We start from the raw sequence: 18,988 nt of genomic DNA, 5'->3' as shown, positions 1-18,988 counted from the left end.
ACACGAGAAGGGTTTTTTAAATGTTTTTGGCGTGTTGTCAGCGATGACTGTGACTCACAGGGTTGACGGCAGAGTCGGGGTTTATCTGCAGCGTGTAGATGTCATCGCGGGAGTACTGGAACAGGCCGTAGTACGGGTTCAGCATCTCGTGCGACAGCAGGTAGAGCCACTCCCTGCATCCAGAGCACAAAAACAAGACTTACAATCGGATACAGAGGATGCAACCTGGTCTGTCGGAGTTCAGAGCATGCTTACTTAAACTGAAACCGGAAAAAAAGCAAAACAGTGGCGAGTGAGTTGTGGTCTTCGGTTCGTCCACTAGGAGGCAGCCTGCTGTGTGCTGTGTGAGCCTGTGTGGTCATTGTACCATGCTCTTCCTCTGCTATGGCTTCTTACCTGGCCACTCCTCCGTAATCGAGCCCCTCCTCCCCTCTGAACTTCACCATGAGCCGTTTCCACAGGTCCTTCGGCCTCATCTTCATCACCTGGCGATACGACTCCTGCAGAACAAACAACACGCACACGCCTCGTCAACAAAGACAGTTTAACAACAGTTCCCTGGATTTGCCCTGCTGAGCTGAAGTCAAAGAGAAGCCATCTTTAATACATGCACTATCCACATGAGGCGTCCTGCCTCTGGGGAAACTGACTAAAGTCCAGGGATGCACACGCTTTTAACTCTTAAAAGTTAGAAGCTATTAAATATAAGGTTTCGGGGCTGGAGACAAACATTTGCTCTACTGCAGCAGTTTTGTGAGAAATGAGACGGATGCAATGTGGCGTTGCAGAAGTCATTTCCAATCGGTCCTCTGCTGTGAGGCTGAGATCTCTCCGCCTCGATCAGTGTTCATCCCACGCGCAGACAGCTCAGAGTGTCGGGGGGGGGTTATTAAAAGTGGATTAGGGGCAGTTATAATAAACACAGCCATCAGACTATAATAACACAGCCAGGTTCCACTTTGCCCTACAGATGCAGCAGACAAACAGAGAGGTGGTGCTGTGGGAGGACAAGGGAAAAGTACAGAGTGAGACGGGTCTGACAGTCCACCAGCTCACACTTGCCTGTTCAGTCATAATGTAATGCTTCAGCTGGTCTGGAGACGCGAAGCAGTTATGTCTCGCTTAAGCTCAAAGACGTCTTCTGCACCCTCCCTCCTCCCAACCCTCTCCCTCCATCCCTCTCTCTCACATTGAGATCAGCCAACAAAAATGTCTTCGTTCAGATGAACAGACGTGGCTGTTCCAGCACATTCCAGTGCATATTTTACGAGGGTCACGCAGTCTGTTGCAGGTGTTGCTGCTCTGATGAAGGCCCCGCGCCTCCAAGATGCAGAAAAAACCCCCAAAAAAACCCAAAAAACCCTCTCCCAGCTGAGAAAATGCACTTTGTAGAAAATCCTCATCTCAAACAAGACGCGGTCTGCTTTGGGTTTCACACATAGATAACTGTGTGTGTGAGAGAGAAATCATTCTCACAGCCAAACTATTACAGGCAGTGACCTTTCTGGGAGTAGACAAGAAAAGCCTTCGGGGAATGTTTTAACATAACTCGGGCGCGTCAATAAATAACTTGTACAATTACAAGCGGCCCTGCAGATACAAAAGCAGGAGATATTGGTGCCGTTTTGCTGGGAGTTGTGGGGAATATGAGGGCAGGCGGTTGTGCAATGGAGCAAATATTCGATCATTTCCATGTTGTTCTACCATTTCATGCATTATAATTCATTCCACGCATGCTCTGGCTGTGACGACTGGATTTCTCTCTGGGTTAAACGATGTTCCCTTTTAATAACAGGCCCCCCCCCGTTGTGAGCTTCAAATAATAAGACGACATGACTGAGCTCGCTTCTTTTCCATCCTCACCTCGAAGATCTCCTCGCGGGACACCTCGATGCGGCAGTGGCCCGCCTGGGGCTGCTGCTGGGACAGCTCCTGGCGGAGGATCTTGAGCTTCTGAACAAGGTCCCTCTTGTACTTGGGCACCGTGAGGCACTCGGCCTCCTCCGGGAGCTGAGCGGGGGACACCAGAGCCTGCTGGGCCTGATCCTTCAACTGGTTCTGACGACTGGCGGAGGCAGGGAGAGGCAGAGGAGAGCGGCATGGGAAAGAAGTGAGAGGAGAGGAGAGGAGAGGAGAGGAGAGGAGAGGAGAGGAGAGGAGAGGAGAGGAGAGGAGAGGAGAGGGAGAGGGAGAGGGAGAGGAGAGGAGAGGAGAGGAGAGGAGAGGAGAGGAGAGGAGAGGAGAGGAGAGGAGAGGAGAGGAGAGGGAGAGGGAGAGGGAGAGGAGAGGAGAGGAGAGGAGAGGAGAGGAGAGGAGAGGAGAGGAGAGGAGAGGAGAGGAGAGGAGAGGAGAGGAGAGGGAGAGGGAGAGGGAGAGGAGAGGAGAGGAGAGGAGAGGCAGAGGAGAGCGGCATGGGAAAGAAGTGAGAGGAGAGGAGAGGAGAGGAGAGGAGAGGGAGAAACGGGCCAAGAGAAAGACACAGAGGGACAGGATGAAAGAAAAGAGATTGTAACTCTTTATATGTGCCAATACCAAACACAAACAAGCTTACTAGTGAGGAAAGAAAAAGTAAGCAAGTACTTGCACAAAAACAACAAGTGGAATGCCAGGAAACTCAAAATACAGCTTTCAGAGTGGGAAGGTTCTGTGTCTGTGCTCTGCTGACTGTACGAGCAGTAAACACACCGAGGTCATCTGGGAAGCACCTCAAGTCAAACAGCTGCTTCGGCCCCTCGCACACTGACACACATAGGTGGAGGTGGGATTAGTGGGAAGACGTCTCCCTCATCCTCACTCACTCACTCACTGCCCCTCACACACACACTTACAGCTTCAACTCCGCAGCTCTCCACCTGGCAGAGGCCCGGCGGTCTCACACTGAGAGACGGCTGAACTAAAAATAAAAACTTCCTACGGGGGAGCAGCAGAATATGACTGAGGGGAAAGAACGTTCAGCGAATAGATCCTCTGTTGCCTCTGACTCATCGTGTACACTTGTAACGAAGGGTCATCGAGGCCCGCGGGCACATTTCACAAGTCCAAAAGTTTGTCTTTTGTCCGTTTTGATGAACCAACATCTTTGTAACTCAGTTTGTTATTCCACGTTACTTATGAGGCATTAGCTTAATGCTATCACAATGGAAACGCCTGTCAAAGCTAACTAGCTTAGCAGAGCAGCAGTAGAAACAAGTTGTGAACACGACGCTGACATATACCTTTTAGGTTGATAAGTGGGCTATTTGTTTGCAGATAGTTGCTTATTGAAACACCCAGCATACATTAACATGTATTTTGGGGTCATGTTGATGGCCACCTGATGGATGAGAGTCCAATATTCTGCCTCTTTTAGCTCTTTCTGGTCTCCACCAGCTCTTATGTTAACCATCGAGTCTCCAACTGTGCCTGTGTGCTGATGAACGGGGGTGTACAGTGGGTTCATCACTACAAGGGAGCCCTTTCTTATTGTCATGCATACATTGTTAATATAAAAATAGATTATAGGCACTTTAAATGTACTTATTGTAGATTAGTTCATTGTTTTTATTGCATGGTATATTAATAATAATAATAATAGTAGACTGCATTTTCCATGTCTTTTGTAGTCTGGCTAGCCTGAAAACTTTGTTTTACTTCTGTAGTTTCTGTCTAGTTTGAATTTTCAAGCATTTCATTGGAAACTCGCATAAAACAAAAGAAAGAAAGCCGCATTTCAGTAAAGATTTCAGTAAACAGACAAAAAAAGCGGTTTTAACATAGCATCAGTCGTGTGACTGTGAACATCATCTATTGACGGCAGACGTCTTCAGTCTGACATTGGATGGAGAATACGCGTTTTTGAAACGAGGCGCTGTGTTCGGGAAGACAGCCTCAGAGGGTGGTGCAGCAGGGAGGCACACAACACACACGCAGAATCAAAAGGGCCTTTATGGGGCCGGCACGAAAGGATTTCTTGCACAGGGGGGGTGGCATAAACACCAGACTCTAGAGCCGAGCACGGAGGGCGGTGGATGTGTAACTCTCTAAGTGGTACCAAGGTTCAAATAAATAAATTCTATGGAGCAAACACATACAGGGGGAAACCTTCTGACTCCTTACTCAGTCAGTTCACCTCATGACAGAATACAGTCTGTAATGTCTCGACTGGGAACTGCGACTCTCAAGTGTCCGCCCTATGGCTTACATTCTCCTCGACCACAATGACAACTTCTCCTCAACAAAGTGACTGAGCTTGGCTTCTGGCGTCTGCCAAGTAGAATCCACTTTGGCTTTTCAATCGCTTCCTGCCATCCCAGAAAGCCACAAGGGCCCCATAGGACACTCGAGACCTCCTCTTCAATCCCTTTATTTCCTGCCGACTAGACTCAGCGGGAGGGAAGGTGAAGGGAGGGTGAGGGGGAGGCAGGAACTCTCCCGACAGCACCCAAACACTGCAGACAACTCAGAGGGTGGGTGGGAGAGACGGAAGGACGGAGGAGACATCTCTTCCCTGCACTTTCACCTATAAATCAAAACATTCCTGCTCCGTCTCCGCTGCTCCTTCTCTCGTCCTCTCTTCTCTTTCCAGCTCCTCGCTGATGAGCACGGCTCTGGTGCACGTTACCTGAAGACGCTCGCCGCAGGGACACGTCGCCGCAACAAAAGCGATGTTTTTGTAGAGCAACAAATCACAAACGTCTGGGAAATTACACCGTTACACACTGCAGTCCTGCAGCCAGGTCTTAAAACCAGACCAGGATTTAGTTACGTGTTGAACAGTGACTTTGACCAGTCAGGAGGCTTGAATTCGGGAGAACATCACAGGGGAAATATAATCAAAAAACCTGGTCTGGATGCTCAGGCAGTGTTTTTAGCGAATAAAAAAAAGGCAATAAACCATAACTTTGAGGGACATATATATATATATATATATATATAGAACATTTTTGTGGGATGACGGCACACGAGCGGTGAAAATTTCTAAAATCCCTGACTTGATAAAAGGCAGATGTCCTGATGGAAATCCATGACGACTGATATCTTTTCCAGAGTTTTGTCACCAGACAGAAAGTCACTCCAAAATTCACGGTAACGGAGCAGCTTAGGTTGGGACAGAAAACGTACCAAACAACTGGTCCATTACAAGGTTAACTCAACGAGAGCGGATTGAGGAAGGCTAAAGAGAAACCTGACTCATCACTAATGTCAGGCCAAGGTCCACGCGCCTCGAGTAACCAGGAGATGTATGGCACTCGATGGAGACACCAATATTTCTGTGTGTATGTAAAATCAATCACCTGTGATCCCACTCCCTGGCTAATTATCCTCCCAGAATTCATATACAATAGAAATTCTATGCATGAGATTTTCACACATCTGGGCAAAGTCATGCTCTTGGACAAAACCCCTTCATTAAAAACGAATGTGGCGTGCCAGGCTACATTTTTACAAGACTTTTCAGAGGGCCGCAGATGAATACGAACGATCCCAAACACGTTCTTTGATCCATCAGAACAGGAACAAAAAAAAAAAGAAGAGAAAAGAAACCTGATCTCCGTCCCTCTCTCTCTCTCTCTCTGCACGGAGGAGGAATGAGGTCAGACGGAGGAGGCCCACCGAGGCACCAGTACACTGCTCCACCTTTGTGGAGCAATGACCTATGGGTAATTCTATGGCTATCGCCGCACATGTGTTTGAACAGCTGCACAGGGGAAGAAACCCTTGAACATGTGCATCCATGAAGACAGGCATGTACCAAGCACAGAAGCATGAACCTACACACGCACACACACACACACACACACACACACACACACACACACACACACACACACACACACACACACACACACACACACACGCACACGCACGCACGCACGCTCCTCAGCCACAGACACAGCCGCCTTGGTTTCCACTCAGCTATCTGATGTCTGGCCAAAGCCAGCTTTGTGACGGATTGTGTGCTAAAACGCCTTTATGATTAAGATCAAAACCAAAAGAAAGACTGTGGGGGGAGTTCACTGCGTGAGTATGTCTGTGTGTGTGCGTGCACAAATGTCTGCTCAGCAGACGGGCTCCTCTGAACCGCTACAGGTGGTGAACACACCTTGGCACAGGATCCCGGTGTAAAACATCGACTGAGGGGAGGGGGGGGGCAAAGCGAGTATGCCTGTGAATGTCCGAGCGAGTGCGTGCTTGTGTGTGTTCCAGTCTGCTGGCACGAAGCCCAAACCCTTACCCGACATTCTGACTTTCGATGCCTCCGCGAGAACCATTGGGGCTCGGACTTGGACTGCAGACGCAAAACAAAGACAGAAAATAAATCTCTCTGCTTTTACGCACTGTTTCTTTTATGTGCAGTTGAATTGATTTCACTGTTGCATCTTTCTGGCTCTGGGGTAGCGTAGGACTCACTTTAGGACTAGGTGCAGGTTGGCGGAGAGGCGCGGGTCGGTGAACTGCGTGGTTCGGTTGTTGTGGTCGACAAAGTAGACCCTCCCGGTGGCAGTGTTCCGTATCTCCCATCCAGGAGGTAGAGGACCCAGTTCCTCACAGTTCACATTACTCAGATCTCTGAAATGCAGCAAAAAGCACACATTAGAGGCAGGGTAGGTTGGGACGGGGGACAGGGGAAAAAAAGCACACACACACACACACACACACACACACACACACACAGGAAGCTATTCTCATCATTTACACCTTGGCTTGAACTTCCCCCTTTTGAAGCGTTCTAACCTCTCCTGTTTGTCTCTCTCTCTCTCTCTCTGCACTACTTTCTCTCGCCCCTTTCAGACCACAGGATTCTGGGGGAAATCTTACACGAATCATATCAAAGTGAAAGGGAAGAAACCTGATAAACCACAACCTCAGCTTTGCCCCCCACCCACTTGAACACACTAACTTCAGTTTGTTTGAAGGTTAGCAGTAACTTCAGGGAACCAAGAAACAGTCTGCTGTTTAACCCCACGTAAAAGGCAAATTTATTCTTTGTACTTTAGTTTTTTGTACAAAATATACAAGATATACAAGATATACAAGATATAACGCCTTAATTAGGGAGCTTCAGAGGTGCTGATAATCTTTTTTGCTAAGCTGAGCTCACCAACCGCTGGCCGTAGATTCATACATGAGCTACATACGTGTCACGCGTAACACAAGAATGCCATTGATCTTTTCCCTGAAAGCGAATAAGCAGATTTTCATGTTGAATTCGAGGTATAAAACATACCAAAGCACTGACTAACTGGACTCAGGCGGACAGCAAGATTCCGAGATGTCTGAGAAATCACTTTTATTCTATTTTTCTTCTTCCTCCCATCTACATTATTTATTGCTGCCCTGCAACCCCTTTCAGCTGGACTCCATGGAGACGAAAAAGAGGTTCAGAAATTACAGCAGGCTCGCGATGCTGGCTGCTCTGTTTCGCAGGGTGAAAGCCAAAAGGGACCGGAGCCTCACGAAGCGATGAGAGCTTGGCAGCTAAGCCATCTGCTAATGTTGGAGCTGTCTGCGGAGCACCCGGTGAGGTGCGGGCGTGACCAATAGCCTCCTATCAAGGGCAATAAAAACATCGTCTGTCACTCGTACACGGATAAACCGCGCGCAGCGGCCAGGTATTATGATATCAGTCATGTTTTATTGATAGCGTCTGGAGTGCAGTAAAACCTCTCTCTTCGCGCGTGTAGATCTACGAGCGTGCGTGTTTTCTTTTTTATTGGGAATATGGTAATCAACAGGACACACATGCCTGACTGAGGATTGCCCTCGAGCCTCTGGTACTGCTGATTGAGACCTGTGTGCTGTTGGCCATGTGTCCCAGAGCGGGGCCTTTCAGCGCTCGCGCCAGAGGAGCGATGCGCTCAGAGCCCCCTGACACGGGTCTCCTCACGCCGTGGCAGGCGCGTAACCAGCTGCAGGTTTTACGGCAACAACTACAAGGGGACCGGGACTAAGAGACCGTGACACGAGTTATGTGTAATGTCAGTTAAGACGGTAAATCCGGGAGGACCGCAAGGAATGATAACGGACCCAAGCGTCTGTGGACAGCCCAATTTCTCATGTGTGCATTTTATTATTCTTGTTTTATGTATTCTACAGTTTCTACGGTGAACAGTAAAAGGAGAAAAACTATACAAAAGTTACAACGGAGACGTCGTCTCGCTGACGCCACGGACCCTGTGGCGGACATACCGTGGCACTCTGGGGTCATGCCACGTGCTGACACCCGTCTGAGTGTGGAGGAAGTACACTTGGCCTTGCTGCGTGGTCCTCTGCTCTGTAGGGGGACATCAAAGTCGGGATTAATCCATGCGAGATCTGGACATCATGTGAGTCCAATTTAAACAAACGGAGGGACTACAACATTTTTGCCGAAACCTTGGAGCGTCAAAAGTTTGACAACATATGGAAAACGAAATTGAGTTTAATTCATGTGCCACATGCAGACAGATTGTGTTTATAAGAGAGATCACACAGATGGAGATAAAAGGACCGTCTGAGTGAGTCGAGATCCCGAGAGACAGCCAGGAGAGGAGGGGGGGGGGGGGGGGGGGAGAAGGGTGAAGAACATTGGAGCGGAAAGGAGAGGAGAGATGGGTTTGTCTGACTTTCGAGTTGGTGAGCTCATTCATCACCGCCTGACAGAGATATTTCCATGAGCCGGCCTGCCAGAGAGCTCTTTCTGGCATCCCTTCGGACCTACCGGCCTGCTTTAACATACATGTACACATAACCCCTTCAAAACCCCCACACCCGCCCCCGATGAGCGCACGATATATGTTCGACGCACGGAGGCGATATCTCCTGGCTGGCGCTCGCTAACATGAGGAGAACCAGAGGCGCCGACAGGTTTTTGCGAGAGCCGCCTGAGAATAAAAAAAAAAAAAAAGCAAAGAGGTCGGAGACGGAGAGAGAGAGAGCGAGAGACAAGTGTGGAGCGGCTCGGAGCCTCCTAATCTGAAGGACCGGGAGCAAAGATATGCTTCCCTGGCTCCGGCTCAAAATCCGACGGAAGATTTTTACTGCGAGGATAAACACAACTCCCTCGGGCTTGCGTGTGTTTGTGTGTTTGCTTTTACATGAATGCGCCTGATTGTTTGACTGTGTGCCGCCAGCCTTTAACAGCCAGATCAATTCAATTAGATTGTCTAAAATGGAGCCAGTATTTCAGGCTCCTTGTGTGGAGCTGCAGCGTCATCGGAGCGGATGAGGACACAGATTAGCTGGTTTACTGAGCCCAGTGTTGAGCACGGGAGGGAGGGCGGGAGTGAAGCAATTAACGCAACGGCATTACAACGATGACACGATTCATATCTGAAGTAGAGGTGGCTTTCATAAGAGGATAAAACCCTCCCCGGCATACAGCGCAGTCAGAATATTAAATATGTATCTGTCTGAAGAAAGGAAAGGCTCGGCTCTGCAGTATTGATAGCCTAGTGCCGTGGTTTCCAAACTTTGTGTCAAGATGCCCCGTCGGATGAACTCACGTACCCCCTTCAGCAACACCAGCGTCACTACACGAAGCACTGTGATTGTTTTAAGGAAGGGCTGAGCAATAAGGCCGGACGATGAACGTTCATTCATAAATACAGCACGTACAGCTTCCCACTCACCATATCCCTCAGGGAGGTCCGGGGGCGTGTGCAGGTGGGTCCTGCTCATGTAGTTGCGGTGCCTCTGGGAGCGGACCCGTCTCTCCTGGATCCGCTGGTCGCCGTTGACGGGCGGCAACACCGTGGTGGGCGTGGCTCCGTTCGTGCTGACCGGCGTGTTCTCGTCCACGATGCAGCTGAGAGGCCGGCCGGGGCTGGAGTACTCTGACGCAGGCCTGGGGGGGCAAGAGGGAACGGAGCAGACCAAGAAGACAAGGTAAGGTAATGGTGCAGCAGCCTATAGGATTTTACTCACCGGGGCGTTTTTTTAATATGCGAGATATAGGCAGAGCATACTAGATACACTCCTTCCTTTCTTACCTTTCACAATAAAAGCTCTAGACATGCACACTACGGAACTGTTCACCAGAGGAAAATTCACTCAGAGTGTTTAGGCTTGAAGGAAACTCAATAAAATAGCTTAGAGTAGCTTAGGCTGTGCAACACTTGACCTCAGACGGACTGTCAGGTGCTGCTCTGGGTCAATAGGATCCTGGTTCTTGGTCCTCTGGCTGCCTGAATCTATTCCAACCTTGTGTTCAAAAAGTGCTGCAACTGTCGCAAATTTCGTATCGCTGTCGGTTTGAATAGTTTTGCATGTGCAGGCAAGTATTTTGCATTTTCCTCTCATTTATTCAGGCCCCCGGTGTGTGCGGGGCCTTTAGAAAAGAAAAAGAAAAAGCGTCTAAGATGGTATGAAAGGATAGAAAAAGGAGAAAGTCATCTCTACAAACACAAAGCAGCAAATCAATAGGAAGCATTTAAAAAGTCTTTCCGTGCTAACTGGGAAATCCATACAGTGCATCACACAAACAGAGCATCAAAAACAAAAGCACTGAGACCGGCTGAGGTCAAGCTTGGTAAGAGCCGATAAAAAGAAGCTAGAGACAGAGACAGAGACAGAGTGGGGGACGAGAGGCCTCGATTTCCGCTCTTGTCAGCTCCGTGACTTCCCTGGCTCTTCCACGTCATTAAACACCACCGTCTGGAGCAGTCTGTCTGACACCTTTTTTTAATTTGTATTTTGAGGAGCCAACTCTAGTTTTGGACAGACTCCCCCAGTTTTGGGAGCACTGGGGTCAGAGATGCGGTCTTCCGTCGGCCTGCTTGCTGTTTAGGTTTGAGAGGGTCTGGCTCTGAGCTGCTGCACAGTGTACTCACCTGGTAGGCCTCTCCCACTGTGTGGTGCGTGTGATGTGGTTCAGGTACTGGATTCGCCCGGACGCCGTCGTCCTCTCCTCCCAGCTGGCAGAGGAAACACACACACACACACACACACACACACACACACACACACACACACACACACACACACACACACACACACACACACACACACACACACACACACACACACACACACACACACACACACACACAGTGAGGGGACACGCTTAAGCAGCCACGGGACCATCTAGCAGCGTTCTGTCTCGCTGCTCCATATCTCACCACATGCAAATATCACACTCCGTATACACTGCGCTCTAAGGCAGCATTCATTGTTTAGGAATTGCAACGGCCTCTCAAAAATAAAAAGTCCCCCTGAGATGATGAAGAGATTTCCCCCGGACTTGCTCACCCATCGGGGAGATCATTGTCAAACAGCCGACTGCAGTCCACCACAGGGCCTCCGGTGCCTATCCGGTCCCTAGACTGCAGGCTCACTGCAGCAACACATGGCAGACAGATGCACGCGCCATTACTAGACAGCAGATCACAGTGCAGGCGCAGATATTTGATCAGAGCACAAAATGGAGCGATGTATCTTTATGAGTAACAGGGACGGGCTTCAATTTCTATATCAGCGACGTATCCTGGAGGGTCTGGTTCAAGGAAGTTGCATTTTCATCTTTTCCATCTGCAGGGAGGGTCTGGTGTTATGAAATTCAATCCAACATTTTAAATGAGGACTGTGATAGCAGAGAGCATGTGTGCTGTATGTGAATATGAATCAACATGCAAGGAACAAAACAGAACATGGATGCACGTCACGAGCTCCTTAATTATTACAAGAACCGGCATAAAAGACGAGGAAAATACTGAAATTGCTTTTAAATGGTCAGCCTTGGCTTTAACCTTGCTTCCTCTGGTGGTTAGTGTATACCATCCTCCTTGAACATGTAATGTACAGTGAATGCACACCAACATGGCGGCGCATGGTGAAGAAAAGTCGGTGTGAAAACTATTTTAGGTTTTCGTGTAGCTTCCATTTACTCCCCAATTGAAATGATGGTTTTGCCATATTTGGTGCTTCCAAATGCATCCTTGGTTTGGCGTGTCCGTCTGTACTCACCCACTATCTGGCCTCTGACTGTGTCACTGTCACTGGGACTCAGCTTGTTCAAGTCTAGTCTCTGGTCTGTGGGGAGAGAGAGAGAGAGAGAGAGAGAGAGAGCGAGAGAGGACAAAAAGAAGAGGAAGTGGAGCGCAAAGGAAAAGAGAAAGAGAGACGACAACACGGGACACACGGGAAATGAGAAGGAAGATGAAAGAAAGCAGAAAAGAGAAGATTCATCAGTGTCAAGAGATTTACATGCAAGCCAGCATGTGTTGGGAGGCATTACTTTCCCTCCGTGGACAAGCCCAATTGCCGTGTATCATTTACATCACTCAGAGTCAATTCCTCCCTCCCTCATTATCCGTCCCTCATTCTTCTGTCTGCAGACCACAGCTTGGCTTTGCTCTGGAACAGATGGTCCGGTTCGTGGAACAGCCACGGGCTGTAAAAATCTCACTGAGCGTCGCTACACAGCGCGCTTCAGTTCAAATGCAGAGGTCAAACATTTGACAAATTTCAGTACAAAGCCGGCACTATTCGGCTCGGTCTTAGCGTGGACACGAACTTCTGCCAAAGTCTGGAAACTCTTTGTCTGAACTTCTTAAAGTCTGCGGAATTTGAGAGTGAGAGAGAAAGAGAGAGAGAGAGATTGGGCGGAAAGGAAGGAGGAAAAAAAAAAAAGAAATGTCCAAGCTGCCTGCAGACATGAGAAATGCCACTATCTGCTCTCTGTTGTCTGGGTGTCATGCAGATCAGCTCAGGATGTCTGTCTAGAGACTAGACTAAACAGGAACCAAAACAAGGCGACGGTCACACCGCTACAAGGCTGGCCGGAGGTCAGCGGCCACGGAGGAAACAGAATGTAAACAGACGTGCGATCTCTTTGAGGTGCATTGGAATAGATGCAAATGCAGTCATACACAGATGCTCTGCAATTATGCATAAATGTTACAGTCAACCCAAGACGCTCTACAATTATACACAAATGCTTGAGTCAACCCGATGTTCTCTCTACGGCCCCGTGGAGGGGACTAAACTATGCGCAGGAAAAACAAAAGAATGACAAATACTCACGGGGGGGCGACCACAACAGAGCGAACACAACAAATCTACGCTTACACTGTAATAGCTCTACAATTATGCATGTCTGCTTGAAATGACCGGTTGTCTAGATCAGCAGACGGAGATAGAGGGAGGTTCGTCACAATGGCATTTTATATGTGTGTGTGTGTGTCTATGGAGGAGACTGAAGGGTAAACTAAGGGGTGAGGAGGAGGCCAGGAGAGAAAGGAAAGGAAATGCAGAGGCAAACCACTCACAGCTGTGGCACACGGTTCAGGTTTCCTGAGTCGCTCCAGGAAAGCGACTCAGGACGAGTCCCAGAGGCGAGCAGGTACCAGCTCACCACGCCGGAACATCACTCGCAGACCGCTTTTGTCGAAAGCTACAACTGTCTGGCACTGCTTTGACCGGGAGCCATTTACCAAAGCCTCCATCTCATTTATCCAGTTAGCTTCTGACATGAGACTTTTTTACTGTAATTGCAGGGCGATGTTGATTGGCTCTTCCTGTTCTGGCAAAGGGGGGGGGGGGGGGGGGCAGAGTGTTGACCCCTCTCGCACACACACAGGTCTGGCCTCTGTCAGACCTAGTGAGGGGGGACAGGACACTACTCTATGTTCGGTCACTTGGGCCTGACAGCAGCACTGTGGCATTAATAACGTCTGCTGCTGAGCACACTGCAGGTAAACGTCCGTCCTGATGGATTACAGCCTCATTTTCCCATTAGGGCGCGAATAACTGCATTTAATAATTCAAGAGTTACTCTCCAGCCCAGTGGAGAGAATAATGAACAAAGTTGACTAAACGACAAGTAACAAGTCATGTGTAGTTTGACAACAGTATCTGTGCTGCAACTGTACTACAAGAATTACATTTTTCAGAACAAGACAAAAGAACCTCTGGGATAAAAGCGTCTGGACGTCAGCACTGCATTACAGCTGACATCAGCACAATAACACACAGTGCTGTAAAACAACATCTTTGGAGTCAACCAGCACAAACACATTTCAGTCAGTTGCCTAAAAGAAAATATGATTACAGCATTTTATCCTATCAAACTTTTCTATGCACAGATATTTAGGCTTTTTAAGAATCCAAGAGCAGGGCAATATCACACGACACAAACTTTGATCAATTCACTGTATTTAAGAGTTAAAAGTACCCCGTGGAGTTTTCTCGTACACAAACAATCCAAACCATCAGGGTCCGCGGGTCACGGTCCGGTGCAAACAGCCAAATTCAGAATACTCGGTATGTAGATTGGTGCACGTAATGTGGAACCAAAGTTCACAAGCGCGATATCCGCCCGGAAAACCTTAAGCCATACGGTGCTTTGAATGTTTAAATAAAGCTAAAGTGGGACGAATTAAAACACCCCTAATGTTGTAAACTCCTCCAAGCTTTATTTTTTCATTATACGATGTATTTTACATTCATATTTTTCTCTGTCCTGGTTGGTGCATTGCGGTTTTCTTTGCGTGTTGCCGTGGAATAGCATAGAACTGGAAGCAGGGCTGGGTCGCAGGTGCATGTCTGTCTTTGTGCACCCTACGAACCAAACGGGGACCCGCTTGTAAATCCATTGTTCCTTCAGTGCTACTAGTGGTCAAAAACTCCACAGGGTACCTTTAATATGCAACACATGGCTCCTTCCACTAGTGAGCAGCCAGAGTACCATTCAGCTTAGAGATTTAAAAATAAAGTAAGAAAAGGAGTACTGACACTTACAGCCTGTGTCTTTAAGGCGGTTGATGGCGTTGGACAGAAGGCGGACACAGCCCAGGAACCCCGCCCCTTGCTTCTTGTGAATCTTCTTGTGATTCCACACGCTGATGGTGATGGAGTCTGATTTTCCGATGTATCTGAGGGGAAAGAGGGAGGGAAACATTAAGATTCAATAATGCCTCACACATAATTGCTCATATAATTTTTAAGAGATGTAACGTGTTGACAAGAGTCTCGCTCAGGATGTCCCCAGCAGAGACACATCCGCCACACAGAAGCTAGCACATGACCCATCACAAGACACGGTCGGGACATGGAGGCGGAAGCGGAAGAGGAAGGCGGGGTGGCTGAGAGGCATTATGTGAACGTGTGAATCTGAGCCCGAGCGTCTGCGTATGAGACGGAGCACCGCGTGCAGACTGTGATCCTGTGAATCATTTATTCACAGCAGCCCTCCACACGTATCAGGAGGAGCGAGAGAGGAGACGTGCAGTACAGAGAGATGAGATGAAATTTAGCTACGGTGCAACCATGAAAACATTTTAAAATAATCTGTCAAACGGTTAAAAAAGTGTCTACGTTTGTTCTACAAAAAGGCTTTTTTAAATTTAGGCCAACACCAAGCGTTCAGCTCTCGAGGCCCTTTTTGGTTTGTGTTTGCAAACGTGACACTTTAAGGAAAATGAAGGCAACTATTTCTCTCTAATATATGAAAAGCACAAATGACCAGCTTGATTATACCAGCTTAATTAAAAAAATGTAATGTAATAAACAGTCATCAATCATGCTGTAAAACGGGGAGGGTTGTAATATAACTCAAGGGTTGTTTGCCTCCGAGTAAACTATTTTGAAGCAGTTCAGGAGAAGTTTGTTGACTATACTGTAAACAATGCTGCATTCACATCTGCTGGAAAAATCACAGTATGTCCTCCATGATTCTACGTTCTTAACTGAAGACGTTGTGGATAAGCATCGCATAGAGAGAGGAAGCACTCAATCAATAAATAAATGCAGGACAAAAGATTACAATACCAAGTTTACAGCACTGCTAGCTGCACTGTGAGGCTGCACATGGGCAGAGTGGTGCTTTGAGCTACAGGCTAATGTCAACATGCTAAGATGCTCAGTGCTAACAAGCTAGCGTGTAGCAGGTGTAATGTTGACCATGAGTTTAGCGTGTTAGCATGCTAACATTTGCCAATTAGAGCTAAACACAAAGTGCAGCTGAGGCTGATGGGAATTGTCATACATTTTGCAGGTATTTGGTCCTAAACCAAAGTATTGGACAATTTCAATTTGACCTTATTATGACGCTAGATAAAAAAAAGGGAACATAAATGTGAGAATGAAATGTAACAGAAACCAAATAGGAATAGAACGGACATTGAACTGTTTTCCATTGTCATTATCAAAGAAAATGGTGATTGTTGTCAGTCGCTATTGTGACAACATACATCAGTCGGGCCATAAAGTGTTATCGCCACAAAGACAGCGGATGCAGCTCCGTAGACAGATGGCTAGCTAGCTAGGTAGCATGTCATTCTTCGCAGCAGTGTGGAGTGAGGTGGAGGGACCGTTGGAACCAGTGCTGCCCCTGGCCACCAGCCCAGCTTACTTTCTGTAACTAGTGTTGTATTAACTCATGGCGGAGTTAGCAAGCTAGCTAACTAGCCAGCTGTGCACTAGTTAGCTAGCTAGCGTGCTAATTCCACCATGCTTTAATGCTACACTGGTTATACTAAATAAGCCAAATGAAGTTCCCACTCATCTGGCATGTGCCTTACTACGCTGTGACGGTGTGTGGATGAAGTACTCTGGACTCTGGCTCTCGTCGGTTTAGTTTAAACACATGAAAATGGCCGCCGCTTTGACCATCGTGCCATGTTGACTTGAGTGGGAATGCCTGTCCTACTCCTACTCTATTTCTATGTGTCAACATCATGGCAGCACAAGAGGAAAAGTCGAGGCATCGTTAAGTCAGTAAGCTTCATCTTCTGGGGACCATGAATGTCTGTATGACAAACAAGTGATGTTCTAGTAAAGACCACGGTCAGGTAACATTGTTACGTACAGACAGCCAAAGATGTGTTGGGAATGAGATGAGACAGACAGATCATTTCCTGACTGCCTGTGTCTACCTCCTCTTCCCTTCTCCTCGTGTGTCGGGCAAGGCCGAGGGTGTGATAATATCTCACCATGTGAACCTGTTGTGGCACATCTGCTCGGGTGGGCTCCCTCCTTCAGTCTAAAACTAATCATCGCAGAACTGCATCCCACTGTAATTATCATGCTGCTTACCGACAGGGATATGAAACAATGGAGCTGTGAGTAAGACGTCTGGATATTTTGAGTCCAAGCCAAATGCCTGTCTGGGGTGCGATGTGAGAGAGAGAGCTGCAATGTCAGACAGACGTGACGGGAGGGAAGTATTACAACCAAACCCCAGTCATCTGGATCACCCTCCACGTAATTAAATTCATTAGTCTGGCTAAGATTTTTAATACCAGTCATAGGCAATAACACACACACACACACACACACACACACACACACACACACACACACACACACACACACACACACACACACACACACACACACACACACACACACACACACACACACACACACACACACGAGACAATGGGAAAATTGCAATAAAAAGGGAAAAAAGCAGCAGATTTAAAGAGTCAGATGTGCTTTCTAAATGCATCCTTTTATATGGCAGACTGCATTCATACAAGAGGCATCTTTGGCACAGCTTTTACTGGCCTTGTCCTGCAAGTTACTGCCAAGAACATATGGTCAAAGTGAAAGAAAATCATTACAGCAACACTAAAGTCACAGTCCGAGATACAAGCGGCACAAAAGTGAAGGCCCGACGCCAACATTCACTAGACGGGACTGGAGCCTGCTGATGTTCTCGAATTGATTGACCGATCTCTTACGCTCTCCTTATTTTAGTAAATAGTAACACTGAGGATCTAGTAAAGCTATTAATGCCGGTGCTGTTTAACCGTGTGCTTCCAAAGCAGTTCAGCTTGGATGGTGGGAGGAAAATGCATGGCTGCGTGGGCGTAAATTATTTGAGTCTTGACTCTGTACTTAACATTGCAGATGTGTAATTTAATAACGCCGTATTTGAAGGACTCTTAATTAACCGAAAGTGATTGAGCGCGCACTGGAGGGAGACTCCAACAACTGCTTTCAAACACTTTGTGACACGATGAAGATGAAGGTCCTCCAAAAACATCATCACCCTACTACTAATCGCTGTGTCCTCTACAAATTGTCAACAGGAGCGGTTGTTATTCTAATGTTTCATTAATTACAACCATATCCTGATGGTCTGTTTGAGTGCGAGAGGCGGGGCAGCCAGATAGACTGTCTGGTGTCCTTGGCGCGTCGGCCACATCCTGTAACAGGGCCGTAAGGGTCACAGTTCACGGGCTAGTTAGCCGGCTGTGAAACCCTGGACACACAAACAGGCACAGCATTACACTTTCAAATCATCACACACACACAATTAAATGGAAAACAAGAGTCCCTGCCAACAGCGTTGACGCACTAGGCTGTAGTCAGAACACCAGGTGTTTGCAGGCCCTGTTTTAATAAGTGTGAGCCGGGGCCAGACGGCTCTCTAGCCCGCTCAATTAAAACACACCACCTGAGAGTCCTTCTGCCGGCCGTGACGATAAACACTGCAGACAGTAAAGGGGGTGCACTGACGTTAAACTGGCAGAGAAACGGCAGCCATTTGCACATAAACTCCAGTCAGCTACGTCTGCACTGCTCCTGGGACAAATTAGAGCGGAGAAGCTCCGGTGAGCCACGAGGCCGTGCTCTCTCCTCTCCACCGATCCATCTTTGAAGGTGTGCGCACACACACACACACACACACACGTGACTTTTCCCCCCTCTTGTCAAATATGACATGAGCAGCTAATTTAACAGCCTTGTAGCGAGAGGGTCCTGTCTCCCCAGCAACCAAACAAACGGAGACATGTGCTTCCTCTCGCTCGTTGGCTACGCACGGCGGTTGGATAAACACCGGGGCGAAGACTGGAAACTTTCACTCTCACATTTTCACTCACGCGCTCCCGGCTCTGTTTTTTTTTTTCCCCAGGTTACCTTTGCGGGACAAACCATCTTTGGGAAAAGGCAATCAGAGTACAACAACTTTCAGTCAATGGAAGAAAATACTATTGGAGACCCCCCCCCCCCCCCCCCCCCCCCTTCGGTCTCTCTCAACACCGCTCAGAGGGACGTTTTTAAGTCTCTTTGCTGGTGCTGA

At 48.0% G+C, this 18,988-nt stretch overlaps 1 protein-coding gene across 2 annotated transcripts in view; it reads right to left on the bottom strand.

The window, feature by feature from the left end:
* The window catches only part of smurf2 (SMAD specific E3 ubiquitin protein ligase 2), a 39,595-nt gene that overhangs the window by 4,758 nt on the left and 15,849 nt on the right, over positions 1-18,988 (bottom strand). The window contains exons 4-14 of one of the 2 annotated variants that reach the window (XM_079282325.1): positions 14,692-14,831; positions 11,923-11,988; positions 11,209-11,293; positions 10,791-10,874; positions 9,591-9,805; positions 8,170-8,254; positions 6,391-6,549; positions 6,215-6,268; positions 1,864-2,065; positions 397-500; positions 59-173 (exon numbers count right to left, since the gene is read on the bottom strand). In XM_079282325.1, the coding sequence (XP_079138451.1) occupies positions 59-173; positions 397-500; positions 1,864-2,065; positions 6,215-6,268; positions 6,391-6,549; positions 8,170-8,254; positions 9,591-9,805; positions 10,791-10,874; positions 11,209-11,293; positions 11,923-11,988; positions 14,692-14,831 (1,309 nt within the window). The remainder of the gene's footprint in view (positions 1-58; positions 174-396; positions 501-1,863; positions 2,066-6,214; positions 6,269-6,390; positions 6,550-8,169; positions 8,255-9,590; positions 9,806-10,790; positions 10,875-11,208; positions 11,294-11,922; positions 11,989-14,691; positions 14,832-18,988) is intronic. The other variant, XM_079282326.1, reaches the window with a different exon arrangement.

This window comes from Melanostigma gelatinosum (genome assembly GCF_949748355.1).
Source record: "Melanostigma gelatinosum genome assembly, chromosome: 13".
NCBI lineage: Eukaryota > Metazoa > Chordata > Actinopteri > Perciformes > Zoarcidae > Melanostigma > Melanostigma gelatinosum.
The sequence above is the reverse complement of the archived record's forward strand: the minus strand, read 5'-3'. Positions and strand labels throughout refer to the sequence as shown.